This window comes from Sebastes fasciatus, chromosome 5 (assembly GCF_043250625.1).
Source record: "Sebastes fasciatus isolate fSebFas1 chromosome 5, fSebFas1.pri, whole genome shotgun sequence".
In the NCBI taxonomy this organism is placed as follows: Eukaryota; Metazoa; Chordata; class Actinopteri; order Perciformes; family Sebastidae; genus Sebastes; species Sebastes fasciatus.
Window position 1 is genome coordinate 1,978,422 of NC_133799.1, and position 20,497 is coordinate 1,998,918.

General features: G+C 39.6%; 2 protein-coding genes across 8 annotated transcripts in view; both read right to left on the minus strand.

Moving 5' to 3' along the window:
- rai2 (retinoic acid induced 2) overlaps nucleotides 1-20,497 on the minus strand; it is a 113,589-nt gene that overhangs the window by 39,379 nt on the left and 53,713 nt on the right. The gene's annotated exons all lie outside the window — the stretch shown is intronic.
- LOC141768476 (cyclin-dependent kinase-like 5) overlaps nucleotides 1-20,497 on the minus strand; it is a 56,610-nt gene that overhangs the window by 23,968 nt on the left and 12,145 nt on the right. For all 7 annotated transcript variants that reach the window (XM_074636793.1, XM_074636788.1, XM_074636787.1 and 4 more), the window contains exons 4-7: nucleotides 2,779-2,824; nucleotides 2,520-2,656; nucleotides 2,307-2,427; nucleotides 196-255 (exon numbers count right to left, since the gene is read on the minus strand). In XM_074636793.1, coding sequence (XP_074492894.1) covers nucleotides 196-255; nucleotides 2,307-2,427; nucleotides 2,520-2,656; nucleotides 2,779-2,824 — 364 coding nt within the window. The remainder of the gene's footprint in view (nucleotides 1-195; nucleotides 256-2,306; nucleotides 2,428-2,519; nucleotides 2,657-2,778; nucleotides 2,825-20,497) is intronic.

Consider the following 20,497-nt stretch of genomic DNA (forward strand, 5'->3'; position numbering starts at 1 on the left):
GCCTGAGAAGCAGGAGAGGAGGAAGCTGCACACACAAAGCTTTAGATAACCGGATGAAGCCGGCCTGCTGCCCTCCTCAAGCACCGTTTCCAGCCAAATATAGTCTCTGTTGAAAATACTCCTTTTACATCACAGCTCCGACTGCTCGGCCACCTTTTCTTACAGTTTCTCACAGTGTTTGATGGAGGTGCTCACCAAAGTCACACAGCTTGAGGACGTCATCGGAGCTGATGAGGAGGTTTTCTGGCTTTATGTCTGAGAAGGAAGGAAACAGATGGGGAGTTAGCTGCTGGCATCATCATGACATCATCACTATCATCATCACATCGGTCAGTATTTTGACATAAAGCAAACAAAGAATTCAGTGAAAATTCACAGACAAACCAGAACTTATACATCAAATCCTGGATAACGCTGTCATATGTGTGCCTGGTGTACAGTACTACAGGCCATTTGGAGGCCCACTCTGCTGCATTCAGGGAGCCAAAAGCTCACACGGGCCATCTGGTTTCCTGCTCTGCAGCCACGGATTCGCCTAAAAGCTCACATCTCGTGAACAATAGAGAGCTACAGGAATAAACCCCAGAAATGACTTCGCATTTTAGCACTTCCTGTTCCCTCGTCTGGAAGTAGTTTCTGTGGTCAACACAAGCTGAAGAGATTTTAACGTTTTGAAGATTTTCACCCCACTGGTGAATTATGAAGCTTTTATGTGTCTTAAAAAAGGCGGTTGCTAACGAGTGGCTAAATGAGACTACTAAACGTCATCACGCCGACTCGTCCTCCTTTACAGCCTTGTTGCGCTCATGTGACCGTGGTGTAGCTCGTTTATAGCCTAGCGTTAGCATTTTACTTCTGCTGACTGCATTCACATTTCAAAAATCATAAAGTGATGTTTATTGTCTTGCTGAACGAAACATGTGATTATTCCTGGAGGTTATGTTTTCACCGGCGCTGGTTTGTTGGTTTGTTTGTTTGTTTTTCTGTTAGCAGGATTACGCCAAAAGTTTGTGATGGATTTGAATGAAAGTTTTTGGAGGAGTGGGGTCTAGCACAATGAACAATTCATTTGATTTTGGTGGCGATCTGGATCGTGATCTGGATTCAGGAATATTTTTAAGAATTCCGATCAGCCTGAGCATTAAAACCACAGAGTATAACACACACGCAGTGTGACTGATGACGCGTTGATGACGCTCCACGCCTCCTTCTGAGAGCAGAGAGAGAGAAAAGAACAAAGCGGTAGCTGACGGGATGAGAGACAACGTAGTGTAACGTTATACAGACATAACAAGACTGCTGAATGAGAGAGGCATCCGCCGATACGTTACACGGAAACACACCGTGTTAATAACAAACCGACCACCTCACGGTACCGCCAGCTGTGAGCTGTGATCTGTTTTTAAAGTCACGCGTTGGCAGAGGTCTGCGCTCTCCGAGTGCCATTCAAGTTTTCAATGAAGACGCGCGGAAGGTGCGCTCAAACGCGAAAGCAACGCTGTCGCGAAACGCAAGCGCCTATTCTTCGGGCGCGACGGCTGCGCCCCAAAATACAAATAGTTAAACTTTTGGAACGCTGCGTCATGTGATGAGTAACAACCAATCACAGCCAGCAGATATCTTGTCTTTCTTCTGTAAATATCAGTCTACGGTAAATATATGGAGGAGAAGTTAATCATCTTAGTGCAGGACTACCGAGAGCTTTATCATCTGTCCCACGGACTATTTTACTGGCTTCACCTTTTCTGTCCGAGGACGTCCCGACATCCTGATGAAAAGTCTGACACACGGAGACACATTGAACAGTAATATTACTGAGAAGGATTTACGGTGCTATAAATCCATTTATCTTTGTTTTGACTTTGTTTACTTCAGTCAGTGAGGCTTTTACTGCTAAATTACCACGACTTCATCGTCATCGTCATCGTCATCGTCATCGCAGCGTGCAGGTTTTGGTTGCTTAGTAGCGACAGGCGTGACAGGAGCGCAACCTCCCAAGCACCTTGGATAAAAAGATGAAAGCGACACAACTGTCCACACGTTTTAGATGCGGCATATTCACGGCCCCCTTACACCTCTAGTTTATACTAGCTTACACTGAAAACATACAGCATCGGTTCCAGCTGTTGGTCAGAATCAGAGCCCAGATGGCGCCCAGTGACGGTGGTAAATACTGCACACCTGCATGAGCTTGTCCCAGGTTAGGATCAAACAAATGTCTCTCTAAGACTGTCTCCCTATCAGTGTTTTTATTATGTGGCCTAAAATATAGTAAAGACTAAAGTAAAGGAAGAGAGAGGTTTTACCGCGGTGAACGATGTCATGCTTGTGGCACCAGTGAATAGCTCGGATTAACTGGTGGATGTAGCTGCGAGCTTTGTCAGTCGGCACACCGTTGGGTAACTCCTCCAGCAGCTCCAGCATGTTCTACAAGAGAAACGGAACAGAAATCAAGATAACCACCACGCTGATGAGGACGGTTACATTAAAAAACTCAACGGTCTGTAGAAGAAACGTACCTTCTCCACATACTCAAAGACGAGATAAAGCTTTCCTCTTCTGCGGAAGGCCTCTTTCAACTCAACGATGTTCTCCTGTTTGAGGGTTCGGAGCATCTTGAGCTCCCGTAGCGTCGTTTCTTTAACCTCTTCATTTTCTGCGTGGAGGTCAGACAGAAGGTCAATCAGGGTCAGATTGGGCTCACGTGTCGTGATGAGGATGCATCCCAATACAAAGAAACACCAGGGATCTCTGATGAGGAGTTTGTCGTCCACTTACCTTCGCTGTCCTTGAATTTCTTAATGGCCACAATTTCATTGGTGTCCTGCAATAAAAACACAGAGCAACTGATCAATGGGATAAATAAAGCTATCTGTATCCATATATTCCTGTTTGCTGCTGTTAATACGTCATGACAGACAAAACTCAACAGCAGAGATCAGAACAAATCAACAATTCATCAATTAGTTGTCAACAGGGATAGAATTAGCACCCGCCACCTGCCAAATAACAGGGGAAATCTTGGCTGTGGCAGGTACAAATTTCAGGACATCTGCTACCATGGCAGATATATTATGAAATATTATTTTTAAAAAGCAATTCCTAAATTAAAAATAGTCAGGGATTATGGTTACATGATCCATATTTCTTCTGTCTGTCAGGGAGGGACTGGGCCCTCTGCTCCCGGTGCGACTGTCGACCGCATCGTGCCGCGGCCCACGTAAAAAAATGCGCCAATGGTCTGCGGTAATGTCGGCAACCCACCCGACCCGTATTGAAACACGGACCAAGTAGTCTAATGCACGCGCGAGTCAGAGGGTGCAAGCAAAACCCCGTGGCGCAATGAAAGTGAGGCCCGTTTCGCCCGCACCGTCGGGGAGGTGGAGCGTGAGGACCCGAAAGATGGCGACAAGAGGTTAACGTCACGCTGCCGTAAAGTGGTATCGGTGTCGTTGTATCGGAGCCGTTTTCCGAGTACGAGTACATGAGAAGAGTATCAGACCCGATACCCGATACTGGTGTCGGTATCGGCGCATCCCTAGTTATTATGGAATTTTTGCACAATGATGCCAAAACTATTCTGCTTACTGCCACTTTAAGGGGTAAAAAAAAGATCTGAAAAATGTCAGACAAAAAAGTCTGAAAAAAAAAATCTGAAAAATTTCCGAAAAAAAAGTCTGAAAAAAAAGATCTGAAAAATGTCGGACAAAAAAATTCTGAAAAAAAAGTCTGAAAAATGTCGGATAAAAAAGATCTGAAAAAAAAAGATCTGAAAAATGTTGGACAAAAAAAGTCTGAAAAAAAAAATCTGAAAAAAAGTCCGAAAAAAAAGATCTGAAAAAAAAACTTGGGTGCCACTTTTCTAGCTGAATGATTCACAGATGAATTGTTGTGCAAATAGGACCGGGCACCTGGAAACGTGAATAAAAAAAACAATATTTGTCAGTAGTTTACAAGCATGAGTGACATGAAATACTCAACGGTCCATGGATCAAACAAAGAAACTCAGAACTAATCACCACTGAGTCACTGTTTAGCTCCGACACTTCATCATCCCTCCATGAAATAGTGTGTGTGTGTGTGTGTGTGTGAGAGACGCCCCTCCACTAGCCCCGTTTCTCGACATGTCCTAGTTAGGCCTGGTATTTCTGCCTATATGGCTCAGAGCTGTGCTCCAGTTTCCCCCCCGTCAGAGAGCCAAAGGCAGCATCGCGGCGCTCCAACATGGATCACAGAGAACAGCGAGCCCTCCTCCCAGCACGGAGAAACATAAGATGACTCACAGCGGGGTCAGCTTCATGAGCAGCATCACTCTGCTGCTCGACGCACGGTAGTCTGAGTGAAGGGAGATGCTGCTGCTGCCGGGTATATATCCGGTTATATGTCTAAATGTTGTTCACTGACGGAGGAAATCAAACCCATCAGTAGCTGCACTTCATTTCAACTAAACAAGACCAGGCTATAATTGTACTGTACGTCTATCTATCTGTTTACTTATGTAAGTCTGCACGCCGGTGCCAGCGCCTGCAGGACTGCATGGAGGTAGTCAGAGCCAAAACAATACTCCAATACTGTCATCGTTACAGACAGAACTATGTGTGTCAAAGCATTACCTGTCATATCTGCATATGGGAAGCCATATTTATATTTATATTTATAGTATGTTGAGAAGGTTTTTCATTATTTTGAGATACTATGTCATTATTTTGAGGTAATTAGTCATTATTTTGAGATATTAAGTCATTATTTTGAGATATTAAGTCATTATTTTGAGATACTAAGTCATTATTTTCAGATATTAAGTAATTATTTTGAGGTACTTAGTCATTATTTTGAGATATTAAATCATTATTTTGAGGTAATTAGTCATTATTTTGAGATACTAAGTCATTATTTTGAGATATTAAGTCATTGATTTGAGATATTAAGTCATTATTTTGATATACTGAGTCATTATTTTGAGATATTAAGTCATTATTTTGAGATATTAAGTCATTATTTTGAGATATTAAGTCATTATTTTGAGATATTAAGTCTATTTTGAGATATTAACACATTATTTTGAGATATTAAGTCATTATTTTGAGATACTGAGTCTTTATTTTGAGATATTAAGTCATTATTTTGAAATATTGAGTCATTATTTTGAGATATTGGGTCATTATTTTGAGATACTGAGTCATTATTTTGAGATATTAAGTCATTATTTTGAGATACTGAGTCATTATTTTGAGATATTAGGTCATTATTTTGAGATACTGAGTCATTATTTTGAGATACTAAGTCATTATTTTGAGATATTAGGTCATTATTTTGAGATACTGAGTCATTATTTTGAGATATTAAGTCATTATTTTGAGATACTAAGTCATTATTTTGAGATATTAGGTCATTATTTTGAAATATTGAGTCATTATTTTGAGATATTAAGTCATTATTTTGAGATACTAAGTCATTATTTTGAGATATTGAGTCATTATTTTGAGATACTAAGTCATTATTTTGAGATACTAAGTCATTATTTTGAGATATTAAGTCATTATTTTGAGATACTGAGTCATTATTTTGAGATATTAAGTCATTATTTTGAGATATTAGGTCATTATTTTGAGATACTGAGTCATTATTTTGAGATATTAAGTCATTATTTTGAGATACTGAGTCATTATTTTGAGATATTAAGTCATTATTTTGAGATATTAAGTCATTATTTTGAGATACTGAGTCATTATTTTGAGATATTAAGTCATTATTTTGAGATATTAGGTCATTATTTTGAAATATTGAGTCATTATTTTGAGATATTAAGTCATTATTTTGAGATACTAAGTCATTATTTTGAGATATTGAGTCATTATTTTGAGATACTAAGTCATTATTTTGAGATACTAAGTCATTATTTTGAGATATTAAGTCATTATTTTGAGATACTGAGTCATTATTTTGAGATATTAAGTCATTATTTTGAGATATTAAGTCATTATTTTGAGATACTGAGTCATTATTTTGAGATACTGAGTCATTATTTTGAGATATTAAGTCATTATTTTGAGATACTGAGTCATTATTTTGAGATATTAAGTCATTATTTTGAGATATTAGGTCATTATTTTGAAATATTGAGTCATTATTTTGAGATATTAAGTCATTATTTTGAGATACTAAGTCATTATTTTGAGATATTGAGTCATTATTTTGAGATACTAAGTCATTATTTTGAGATACTAAGTCATTATTTTGAGATATTAAGTCATTATTTTGAGATACTGAGTCATTATTTTGAGATATTAAGTCATTATTTTGAGATATTAGGTCATTATTTTGAGATACTGAGTCATTATTTTGAGATATTAAGTCATTATTTTGAGATACTGAGTCATTATTTTGAGATATTAAGTCATTATTTTGAGATATTAAGTCATTATTTTGAGATACTGAGTCATTATTTTGAGATATTAAGTCATTATTTTGAGATATTAGGTCATTATTTTGAAATATTGAGTCATTATTTTGAGATATTAAGTCATTATTTTGAGATACTAAGTCATTATTTTGAGATATTGAGTCATTATTTTGAGATACTAAGTCATTATTTTGAGATACTAAGTCATTATTTTGAGATATTAAGTCATTATTTTGAGATACTGAGTCATTATTTTGAGATATTAAGTCATTATTTTGAGATATTAAGTCATTATTTTGAGATACTGAGTCATTATTTTGAGATACTGAGTCATTATTTTGAGATATTAAGTCATTATTTTGAGATACTGAGTCATTATTTTGAGATATTAAGTCATTATTTTGAGATATTAAGTCATTATTTTGAGATATTGAGTCATTATTTTGAGATACTGAGTCATTATTTTGAAATATTAAGTCATTATTTTGAGATACTGAGTCATTATTTTGAGATACTAAGTCATTATTTTGAGATACTAAGTCATTATTTTGAGATATTAAGTCATTATTTTGAGATACTAAGTCATTATTTTGAGATATTGAGTCATTATTTTGAGATACTGAGTCATTTTGAAATATTAAGTCATTATTTTGAGATATTAAGTCATTATTTTGAGATATTGAGTCATTATTTTGAGATACTGAGTCATTATTTTGAGATACTAAGTCATTATTTTGAGATACTAAGTCATTATTTTGAGATACTAAGTCATTATTTTGAGATACTGAGTCATTATTTTGAGATACTAAGTCATTATTTTGAGATACTAAGTCATTATTTTGAGATATTAAGTCATTATTTTGAGATTAACATTTCAAGAAAACTTTTTTTCCTCATCACATCGGCAGCAATGGGCTTCCATACAAAAACTACCCAACTAGTTTAACTTTAAAACTTCAGAGACCCAAGACTTTTATAATTCTTTGCTCCAATTCACAACACATTATTACATCAATCTTTGAAGTCAATTCAGCTTATTTCTGCTTCCTCAGTCAGGAAGGGTGAAAACATTACTGTATAAAACCAATAATACACCGTAGTTCACATCAACCTCTCATTTTGTTAACAGTCAATTAAGTTTTGCGGTGCATTATGTGTTTGTGTTGGAGGGATCAGGTAAAGGACACCAGCTGCTCTCAACCTTTTTGTGTGAACATTTTATTTTAAGCTCTTTAGGAATTCCCATGTGGCCGACGGACTCTGAAGGCTCATTTGTGTGGGAGAGAAACCGAGCTGGTGTAAATGATTATTTACTATGAACACGCCGTCCCTCTCCCACGACCTGAAACAGCAGCGATTAAACACTCGGGTCCAACGAGACCACCTAGACCAGAGGTCAGCAACCTGCGGCTCTTTAGCCCGTCTCCAGTGGCTCCATGTGGATTTAAAAAAAGAAAAGAAGAAATGAATAACTGTTTTTTTGTTTACATTTTCAATTGTATTTATCATTGTGGTAGGTCTATGGTACGACGGAGTATAAGGGCCACATTGAGGAAGAAAAATAAATCTGAGAATTTGAGAATAAAATCGTAATATTACGAGAATAAAGTCATAGGTTTACGTGAAAAAAAGTCGTACGCCGACGCACTGCACCACATCTAGACACTTGATTGGGCAGATTTTTCACCCTATTTTAATTCAACTGGACGGGTAAAAAATGGTTTTGGGTGGCAATTGAATGGAAACACAACTAGTGTGGAGTCACAGCTACAGTCAGAGGTTCAGTCACTCTGAGGTTGTGTCGTCTAAAATTTCAAAAATTTTGGGCACCTGGACTTCTTAACTCCAAAAAGCACAACTACACCACATTGTCAACCATCACACCAAATCTGAAGTTCCTGAGTTAAATAGTTTCCGAGGTCCGCTCTGGAAATGAAAGTGTAAAAAATCGAATGGGGTCTATTACGTGTAAAGTTACGTGTAATTAAGTTGAAAAATAATGATCAAGTCTTGTAAACTAGTCCGGCTCATTTCTGCTGGGATTAAGTTGAAGTTGTGATTAAATTTATTTTTCAGTTTCTCACATTTCACAGCGGAGACGCTGATACACCAGTTTTATAACTATGTAAATATCACCCACTGGAAATGATAAAAGACCATAATTAATTACTAAGTTATTCATTCATTTCATAATCCTGATTAAAGTTGGAGTCATCTTGTGTGTTAGTCAGCGGAGGATGCAGTCATATCCGCGCTGCTGTGCAACTTTCCTTCACGCTGTCAGATTTTTTCTGCCAAAGTTCGGCAGCAAACACTGAACCCGACATTAAGGGCTTCACTTCTGTGTCAAAAACTTGCTTCTGCACGGAGTATAACATGATCAAAATAATAATAATGCCAGTATCCCATGTCAAAATGTCCAAATAAGGAGATCAAACACAAACTGCTTGTCTGTGAAGTGTGTTAATAACAGCCTGGTGGATCTCTGGGATGATCAACGCTTAAAGACAACAAAGAGTTCACTTAGTATCAGAGACCTCAAACTAAACACGCCTGCAAATGTGTTTCTGTTGCAACTCAACCTTTAACTCAGTAGGTTTCTTGATACAGATCCAACATCAGTGTGTCCTGTAATGAGAGGGGAGCATCACCGAGCGTCTCTCAACAGCAGGTTGCTGAAGCAGCACTTCAGGTGATGCAGAGGACTGCAGGTGATGTTCAACGTGATAGACCACACGCCGCCGGAGAAAACCCTGAGAATGGACTTTAAACTCTGCGTGGAGTAAGCCATGTACAGCAAAACTTGTCCTCGTGACCCTGCAGACCGTTTTGTAATAACATGCATTGAGATTTGTGTTTTATGTGTATTTTTTTCTTGGGGGATTTCAATTTTCTTTCTTTCTAAGAACTACACTTTACAGCATACACAGACATTTTTGTAAATTTTCTTCCATGGAAAATTGATATTGAATTGTACATTCATAATAAAACACTGACTATTAACATTTGCACCAAGTTACAGTTATAATATTATTATTATAATGTGGTTACTGTAAATGGAAAGAACTTGAGAAAAATACTAGAGCTGCAATGATAAATTGATTAGTTGTCAACTATTAAAGGGACTATTTGTAACTTTCAGAAATGTCTTGTTAACAGCGACACCTGTGGCCGTGAAATCAACGAAAGTCAGCGTCGGGCTCGTGCTTGTGCTCGCTCTAAATAGACATGAACGAGCATCGCTCAAAACAGTGAGGAGACACACGTCAGCTAAAACCACAATATCATTCTATATTTCAGCTGCTTGGCAGTAATGTTAGCTGACCAGACCAAGGTCTCTCCATGAACATGATTTAGATCTGATCCTAGTGTTGGCTTTTCCTGCCTCAGCGCAGGCTGAGGTAGCGGGGCTCTGCAGCGAGTCTTCCTGCTCTCTCCGCTCGCAGCCGGAGAGAGCAGGAAGACACCGGCACCCGGTCGGTAACGAGAAGGTAACGTTTCTCTCTGCGGAGCCCCGTCACTTCACAAGACACGGGAAACCTCTGTTGGTCTGGAGGAGCTGCAGCAGTTATTTCTGCACAAACGTCCACTGAACAGTCACTAGATATTCTCAGAGCTAAACTAACTCTTCTGCAGTGTGGAGTGAGCAGCATGCACGTCTAGAGGTGGAGCGAGTACGCGAGTGAAGGCGAGCAGGCAGAGGAGCAGAGGCAGCGGGCACACGCGAACTCGCATATGCGAGCGCGCATGTGTCCCGATCCGGTACATTTATACGCTTAAAAAGTTACAAACAGTCCCTTTAAATTTATCACCAACTATTTTGATAATCGATTTATCGGTTTGAGTAATTTTTTAAGGAAAAAAACGCCAACATTTTCTGATTCCAGCTTCTTAAATGTGAATATTTTCTGGTTTCTTTACTCCTCTCTGACAGTAAACTGAATCTCTTTGAGTTGTGGAGAAAACAAGACAGTTGAGGACGTCATCTTGGACTTTGGGAAACACTGATCGACATTTTATAGATCAAACAACTAATCGATTAATCGAGGAAATGATCGACAGATTGATCAACCATGAAAATAATCCCTAAAAATAAAGCCATAAAAAAGCACATGCAGGCTGTGAGACTCCAGACACAGAGGGAGCATCAACAGGTGGGCTGGGCCCGACAGTCAGATATAGACTCGGTCCACCGGGGGGACAGTGACGACTCGAACATCCAGACAGGAACTGTGTGTCCCCTCTCCGTCTCTCTGGCTCCTGATAGGACCACATGGTGCTCCACTCAAGGTGACCCATTTAACGCTCGACGTGAAAGTCCTTTTTTTCCTCTGCTGTCCCAGTTTCTGTTCACTGGGAGCAAAAAATAACTGTTCTCTTCAAAGGGTGGCGGGGGGGCGGATAGACTCCGCTAAATAAATCTAGATGTTACTGACAGACACTCAGCTTATTTAGGAGGAATCAGATTTAAGACGACCGCATCGATTCTATTATCTGTGGGGGGAAAAGAGCCGTCGGTTACACAACCTACAATATGACGCTGGAGCAATGCTAAAATACAAAGATAAAAAACAGGAACATTTCTGATGAAGATAGGACGACTGCAGAGCGGCGGTGACTCACTGGATGCTACACGGCAGCGATGGGCTTAATAGATCTGGTCAACACACTAATTACTTGTGTAATCATTGTGTGGTTTTCTCCAAGTAACAAAGTCACAGGCAGAAGTGATGCAAACATTAAGGAATCATTTCCAGCAGTTAATAGATTAATAATAGATTCTTAGTGGGCAAATAGACGCAGCATTAAAGAGTGAATCATCCATGAACCACACCGTGTTTAACCTGATATTTGAAGATGCTCTGTTACACTTGTGGCCACATCCTAATTAGTGACATCTCTCGTGTAGTCAGAAAGGCTAAATACTGACGGCTAAGTGCATTTAGGGCGTGTCCAACTCCACTTAAAGCCCCCCTCCAGTGTATTTTGGTATTTCTATGATATTTCATATTTCTTTGAGTCATTTTCTGACTAAGTGAATTAGCCTGTTTGCCAAAACATTTTGACAGATAACTTAAAGGTCCCATATCGTGCTCATTTTCAGGTTCATACTTGTATTTTGTGTTTCTACTAGAACATGTTTACATGCTGTAATGTTAAAAAAAACAACTTTATTTTCCTCATACTGTCAGCCTGAATATACCTGTATTGACCCTCTGTCTGAAACGCTCCGTTTTAGTGCATTTTGACAGAATTGCAACAGAATTGCGTTGCTAGGCAACAGCTTGGGTCCATGTGTACTTCCTGTCAGCTGATGACATTCACATACACTGAAACCAGGAATAAACTGACACATTTAGGATGTTTACGTTTAAAATTGTGTCAAGGGTCTAAATATTGTATATTTGTGACATCACAAATGGGCAGAAATCCTGACAGCTTGTTTCAAATGCAGAGTTTCTGAATACAGGCTGTGTGTATTTCCCTGTGGATTGAGTGTACTATAATACTAATACTTTCACAGTATTTATATAGGACTTAAGCCTGCTTAATAATAAAAAAACATGAAAATCTCACTTTTTTATAATATGGGACCTTTAAAGATAGGGTTGACGATGTTGGAAAGCTAACATAATTTGAAAGTAGCATCGCCTCAGGAGCTCCGTCTAAACCCCCCCCCTCCCCTCGGGGCTCCTTCCAAGGCAACGCCCCCCACACACATGCACGAGCAGCGCCGCATCGTAACTACTTCACAGACACAGAGCGGAGAGAGGACCTCAACTCAACAACGCTACCTCATGACCAGTAACCGCGGCAGTGCTACTGCAGGGCTGAGTTTTCTCTTCCATTCTCCAGGAAACGTGCGGCAGCGACACGCTTTGAGTTCAGGCTGGTGCGCGCCAAGGGTAGAGTACGAGCATGGAGGCGGGAAGGCATCTGATTGGTTCTTTCCAAGCGGACCTCGAGGCAGTGATTGGTAGACGTTCTTACAGGATTACAGCAGTTACAGATGACGGCTCTTTTCCGGTCCTTTTTCAGATCTCATCAGTAATGGATCGCTGTCGGGGTGTAAAGACCATTTCAACCAATAGAGCGGATGAAATCAACACAGTGAATTACACGAAATCCCACCGTCAGAATTAATACAACACACTGACTGTCTCTCTCACTCGCTTTATTCTTCACCGTCTCCTCCTCCTGCTGGAGATAAATTAACGGAAAGCAGCCGATAACGGAGGTTTGCAGGCCTCCAATAGGTCCGAACGACGGGAAACACAACTTTCAGCTCAACAGAAAACCAGAGAAAAGTCCCGTTAGAGAAATAAACGGATCCCGGTGCAGCCCGGTGCCGTGTCGGTGCTCGAGCTGAGGCGAGAGCAGGCTGTGCTAGTGGACTGTGAACCTCCAAAACACCCCCGAAACTGCATTTCAAACGATGGACCTCTGCAACACGTCTATCCTATCTCCTCGGTGCAGCAGCAGCCAGACGGCCGCCTCGCCAGGAGGAGACGGTAGAAAAGAGAGCGAGCGAGAGAGACGGTGTTGTTGAGATAATTCTGGTCTGATAAACAGTAAATTCATCTAAACTGGGTTGAATAACGATGCAATCTGGTTGCCGTGGTGATGAATTACATCTGACTATTAACCACACCTCCGTTCTCTGTTTGAGAAAGAACCAAAAAACAGGAAGTAAAACTGGCTGAGAGCTCCATCATGAGAGGAAGGTATACACACATTAGTGCCTGTTGATCTGATTATAAAAACAGTGTAAGATACTGTATTAACAGGCCATTATATATCATTCTGTATTGTACACACCGCCTCACCATTGGCTGAACATGCTCACTGTGTGTTGGCATCATGTCCTCAGCCCTCGGGGGGGTTTTGTGGACCTAAACTCTGCCAGGAAAATACAACCCCATGTGCCATACTGAAGCTGTCAGGAAGCCTTCACCATGAGCAGCAAGCATGTAGACCGCTTCTGGCATGTGCCACATATGTTCTTACTCACATGCTAATAATAGGATGACTCATGATCACGTGATGCTCGGGCTGCTCGGGGAGAACCCTCGCTGCGTTTGTTGCCCTCAACTCACAAAATTGCTCGTTTACGTTTAATAACGGGATTGATTATGTGATGGAAGCTGCACAGCGTGAAGTTTTCTACAGACTGCAATCAATGCAAGCGCCGACTTAATCTGATGTTTACTTAGCTGTCTGTTTCATATCGATGTATCCCTGTCAGGAGGTGTTGTTTTATCTACAATCAACTCAAGATTTTTATGCCAACATCACATTAGCTTCTGTTCTAAGACCATTAGGGCCATCAGTCCTCCTTCCGGTCCAACCATCTTAACTTGAAATAGATGTTTTAACGCCAGAATCGATATATTTGCTTCATTTGAGTCTATGTGGAGGTAGAAGGAAGTTACTGCTTTTATTGTGGTAGTCTGAGTAACGTGACGTCATATCCATTCCGTATCCGTCAACCAAAACAAACCTCAGAGAGTCTAAAATGTTGGAGGGTCAGCGTGGATACGACCTGCACCCTCACATGTTAAATCCAGCGTGGTAAACACTACACATCCAGTAAAGGATGGAAACACTTTGGGTTTCACACATTGACAGGAAAAGCAGAGCTAGACAGAGCAGAGCTAAAGCTGCATGCTAACTTAATATGTCCGAAAATAAGTCAGAACAAAGGCTGAGAAAACTCAGAAAAAAGGCCCAAAAGTGTCTGAAATATGTCGGAAAAAATGGCAAAGTATGTCCGAAATATGGTCCAAAAGATGTCTAAAATTTAAAATATGTCAGAAAAAAGGCTGGTATATGTCTGCATAAAAGTCTGAAAAACGGCTGAAAAATATCTGAAAAAAAGTGCGAAAAAGTTAGCAGGAAACGTTATGGTATGGCGGTAACGTGGCGGTCGAGCCGGCCGTCTCTCTCGTCTCCGTGGTCAAATGGGCCGACGCTACGACTGTAGAGCACCCAGATACTGACATTTGTGTTCTCTGCATTGAAACGGCCCCGATGGAGCTGACCATGGATGGATAAAGAGAACGGAGCTGACGGGAGAGCTAGAGACCACCTTGGAGAAGTTAGAGGAAGTAGACACGTGGGACTACGTCCGCTTTTCAAAATAAGGTGTTAACAAAGGGAACTGTATATACTAAATACATCTATGGAAATAAGATTGACTGGATTATATTCACCAGAAGTATAAAACATTACATGTCCCTTATGAATTAAAAAGAAAATACCACTAATCTGTGAGAGAAATGTCTTTAGTCTTTGATTTTTGGGTTGCTGGATAATAAATAATTCCTGACAATGATCCTGATATATTTGACTTCAGGACATCTCTGACTACATACATGCTGAAAATCAAACATTTTCTAAAGTAAAAGTCCCTAGAAGTGTATGATTAAACTTTTTCCCTTCATAGTCTAGTGTTAAAAAAGTTAACAAAAATCCCAATAAATCATATGTACAGTAGGATTTGCTGCAAAACACCACAGGGAACTCCACATTATTTCTAATACTTATTTCTGCATGGGTTGCAAGCTGCTCTCTTGTTGCTATTTATATCATCTACATATAAGAAAATGCAACAGGCGTGATACATGAAGCATTACCTCGTGTGATCTCCAGTGCTCCGAGACTCTGAGCCAACAAATAGAAAATAATTCAGCATTTTGCATGTTGAAACTCTCTAGAGAAACGGCTATTAAATGCAACATGAATCTCAGTCTTACACCTGCTGTTTCTATGCTGTCTCACCTGCGTTCTTTCAACGCTGTAATAAGATGTTATTTTATATGTGCAGTGTGCCGAGCAGGTAATTAAGTAAGGAGGTAACAAGCCTGGATACTGTCAACAAAAACAAACATGGCATACGTTTAGCGAGAGCGATGTTAGTCTGCAGCCTGTACTTCATTTCTCCATCTTTTCTGAGACGTGGAAGATCACACACTCCTACCTGCTCTGCACTCTCCTCGTCACAGATTACTATAAATACCGTTTTCATTGGTGATTTAAAGGTCAAAATGGTTCTTTCATGTTGTCCTGGAGACATTTCAATCTGCGTGTGTGACTTTGCTTCTGTGTGGGCAGAAACTTTTTCAATGATGCAACCGACTTTCAGGACTGACTGACTGGCTGGTATCCAATCATTATGTAGCCGGACCACCTCCGCAGCTAAAGATGCTTCATTTTATAAATCTCCTGTGATTAATGAAGACATATTACAGATTATTACAGGCGAGTCCATTATTATGTTGGGTTTTCTTTAGGTTTTTATATCATTCTGTAGCTTCCCAGTGGGGTTCTTTACATATTGCTGGGACGATTCACCAAACTATCACGATACTTGGGTGCTGATTCGATATATATTGTGATTTTTATGTATTGTGATTCGATATTATGATTTATTGTGATTTGTTTTACCACTAGACCATGAGAAAAAGTTGAGTCATACACTTCTAGGGACTTTTACTTTGGAAAATATCTAAATTAATACAATAAAGATGTTTGATTTTCAGCATGTATGTAGTCAGAGATGTCCTGAAGTCAAATATATCAGTCATTGTTAGGAATTATTTTTTATCCAGCAACCCCAAAATCAAAGAATAAAGACATTTCTCTCACAGATTAGTGGTATTTTCTTTTTAATTTATAAGGGACATGTAATGTTTTATACTTCTGCTGAATATAATCCATCAATCTTATTTCCATAGATGTATTTAGTATCTACAGTTCCCTTTGTTAACACCTTATTTTGAAAAGCGGACGTAGTCCCACGTGTCTACTTCCTCTAACTTCTCCAAGGTGGTCTCTAGCTCTCCCGTCAGCTCCGTTCTCTTTATCCATCCATGGTCAGCTCCATCGGGGCCGTTTCAATGCAGAGAACATTAATGTCAGTATCTGGGTGCTCTACAGTCGTAGCGTCGGCCCATTTGACCACGGAGAGGAGAGCGAACGGCCGGCTCCACCGCCACGTTACCGCGATACGAGAACGTTTCCTGTCAGTGACGGAGTTAGCATGCAGCTTTAGCTCTGCTCTGTCTAACTCTGCTTTTCCTGTCAATGTGTGAAACCCAAAGTGTTTCCATCCTTTACTGGATGTGTAGTGTTTACCACGCTGGATTTAACATGTGAGGGTGCAGGTCGTATCCACGCTGACCCTCCAACGCTTTAGACTCTCTGAGGTTTGTTTTGGTTGACGGATACGGAACGGATATGACGTCACGTTACTCAGACTACAACAATAAAAGCGGTAACTTCCTTCTACCTCCACATAGACTCAAATGAAGCAAATATATCGATTCTGGCATTAAAACATGTTCTAGTAAAAACACAAAATACAAGTATGGACCTGGGAATGAGCGTGATGGAGCCGTGACGCTGTCAATGTTTTACCTCTGTGTGGTCAGAGCGGCTGGAGAAACCAGTTCATGGGACGCTAAGCACATTCAGGGTGACGCTGTGTGTCGTGTGCATTCCTGAGAGGTGTTCCACGCTTAAATAAATACTCAACACAGCTATGTTTACCCTCTCACTCACATTCCCCCATACTGCTAAAGAACCACCAGTGATCATGTGCTGTTTCAAGCCTTATCCAGGATTTAGATTAGCTGCTAGAGAAGGGACGTCTTTGACTAATAAACACACAAAGTGTTTCATGTTTAAATCAACAGGTCCCAGAGTCGGGTGGGAGGACTAATAACACCATCTACCAGTGAAACTAGTGATAAACAGAGAGTGGGCCACACTGAAAATAAAACACACCTCAGTTTACCACCTCCATTGTTTTTAAATTTCTTTTTCAATGAATCCTACGATCTCATTTCAGCAGAGTTGTGCTGCTGTATAAAGCAACAAAGCAAATATGCACAAGAGGATAATAAAGTATCGCTGCATCAAGATTTCTTCGGCTAATTTTGCAACACAAAACAGCCCAGTCTCCTGAACTATGAGCTCATTATAAATAAGAACATCGCCTTTCGAACATGTGAAGAACATGTGCAGAAATTCCCAGTTTTAATGTGCAAACCTTTTGATGGTTGAAATGAGAGCCGTATATAGGTTAGCGTTCTCTGTAATCTACCACGAGTAAACATACCTTATATGTTAATGAACTCTAGAGCAAGCTGGGAGTGGTGGTTTCCACTCTCAGTACTGATATTACCAGTTTCATCAACACACTGAATCAACAAGCGAGACGCCAGCACCGTAATCTAAAGTTTACAGCATAACCTGCGACAAAGCTGAGTTTGAATTTACTGAATAAAATACACAAGCACTATTAGCGAGCATTGAAAAACAAAATGCCATTTTGAGCGAGTTATAGTTCATGAAGTAAACACTTATTTTTTTAATTATACAACAATAGTGCTCGTAGTTAAAACAAATGAATAAATAGGAAATTAGCCATTTTTCCACCATTTCATCTCATGTTTGATCAGTTTTCTTTTTTTGGTCGACGAGAGGCATTCAGAAATTTATACCACACTGTTCAACAAGACAGAGGGGCAAATTCACAAAAGGATGGCGCGGCTTTTGCGTCTGCTAAACCTGCACAAATACGACAAAAATAAACGGTGGTGTAATTCTCAAAGCAACTCAAACGGTGAAACGCACTCTCATATGCAGTCTCATATTCATATATACAAGTTTTTTTGGCGGCACAGTCCGTAACGTTACACACACAACATGTCGTTGGTGTGGAAGTTCTTCATTGCGAGTGAAGAAGACGTAAAACTGCAATTTGTCACAATTGGTCGTCCAAAATGAGCCGCGGAGGAACAACCTTAAAACATCTGGAACAACTAACTTAATCAAACACTTATTATGTTGTAATTGATTCCCATGCATGCTGCTCAGAGTAATCACAGTAACCGGCTCGTCTGCCAACAACACGGAGCACGTTATGGTGCGTTCAAGCTCTACTCAGTAAAAATGAGAATTGGACAATGGTAAATTATAACGCTATCATGTTCAAATATAAACTTCTAAAATGTAGTTTTTGGTGGGAAACTTGAATAAATCCAGTTGTTTGAAGGAGATGTTCTAACAATATTATAAAAATAGATATTAGAGAGGGAATTATGACCTGTTCAAATTCTCTAAGCAGTTGATAATATATAATTAAAACTACGAATGCTACAATTTTTTTTAAATCAATGGAAATATTTAAATAAAAGTACAATCATTTATGTCATTTGAATTGAGTGTTTTTATATAAATAACCCCTACGGATGACAATAATAAAGTAAAAGGATAACATTTATAATTTTTGATGTTTGGATTGTAGCATTGAAGTGAAAGCAGCGTTCTGTTTATTTAAATGTAAAATTGCTATAAAAACATTTTGTCCCTAAAATCAATGAATAATCGTGATAATAATAGTGATCTAAATATTGCTGAGTTGCTCTGACTGATATTAAATATGATTATTAAATCCCAAATAAGGTTTCTGGCTGTCAGGGCATGTCATTAGTTGGCAGCTATTTGGTCATAAACCAAAGTATAAATTTTGACCGGGCTCTGGCGCTGTACGGATGGTCAGGGGACGAGCAAAGTGATTACAATTCATCGTAAGAGTACCATATTTCATGGCAATGGGAAAATTCAGGAGATCACCACTAACGTAATTACGATTAATCTTCTGAGAACCATGAATGTCTGTACAAAATGTTCAAGTCAATCCATCCAGTGGTTATTATTATCATATTTTAAGAACAGACTTTACCAATATCCTCACTGAGGCTCCACTGGTATGATGAAGATCAGTGGCCAAAGCCTCTTACAGTAATTACTGAACAAATTAGCATAATTCACAGGGTTTGATGAAGCATCGACAGACGAGAGGAAACGACCCGGAGCGTCCTGGTGGCTCGGCTGGCTTAAAGATTCCTACGTAGCTGCAGCATCCTTGAATCTAGTTTCCCCCCTTTTCTCTCTCATCACACCACAATAAAACACAGTATTCCCATTACAGAGAAAACCCAAACATGTTCTTTTGGTGATCCACTTACATGGACAAGAAATTAATAAAAGATGAGCCAGAACGACGAGACAAAAGCTTCTCTGTGTCCCAGCATGTTGCAGCTTTAGTCTGGGTGCTCTTTTTATTCTTTATCAAATAGCTGTGGCAAACATTTGGCCAGATAGAACAAGACTGAGTGAGGCAGGAGAGGTGGAAAACATTAATTAGCTGGCAAAACATAAAAACTGTGTATCCTTTATCAGGTAACAACAATAACTGGACTTTAATCTTGCAAATTCGTCAGCTTCTTGATAACATTTTGTCTGTATTCTATCAAAACTGTCTACTTGGTGTTTATGCACAGTTCAGAGGCCGGTTGCACAAAACACCTTAAAGGTCCCATATTGTAGAAAGTGAGATTTGCATGTCTTTTTATATTATTAAGCAGGTTTAAGTGCTATATAAATACTGTTAAACTATCCAAACGCTCAATATACGGAGAAAACACACGCAGCCCGTATTCAGAAATTGCTCGTTTGAAACAAGCCGTTAGGAGATCTGTCCATTTGTGATGTCACAAATATACAATATATAGATTATTACACTGTTTTAAACAAAAACATTCTAAATGTGTCCCAGATTATTTCCTGTTGCAGTGTATGTGAATAACATCAGCCGACAGGAAGTAAACGTGGACCCAAACTGTTGCCTAGCAACGCAATTCCGTTGCAATTCTGTTGAAATGCACTAAAAACGGTGCGTTTCAGACGAAGGTAAAATACAGGTATATTCAGGCAGACAGTATGAGGAAAATAAAGTGTTTTTTTGAACATCAAAGCATGTAAACATGTTCTAGAAACACAAAATACAAGTATGAACCTGACAATGAGCATGATATGGGACCTTTAAGTTTTCTCCTTAAGTATGACACTTAAGCGGGGTCTGAAATGAGGTAAAATCGTCAGGCCATCTGCAGAGATGGGAGTAGAGAATCAGTTCCCGTTGAGAATCGGTTCCTAGTTGTCTGCTTTCTTGGCATCTCGTGCCTCCGTGTCTATCGATTCCTCTTATTTATGCTTTCTGACAGTTACGCTGCACAATGATGG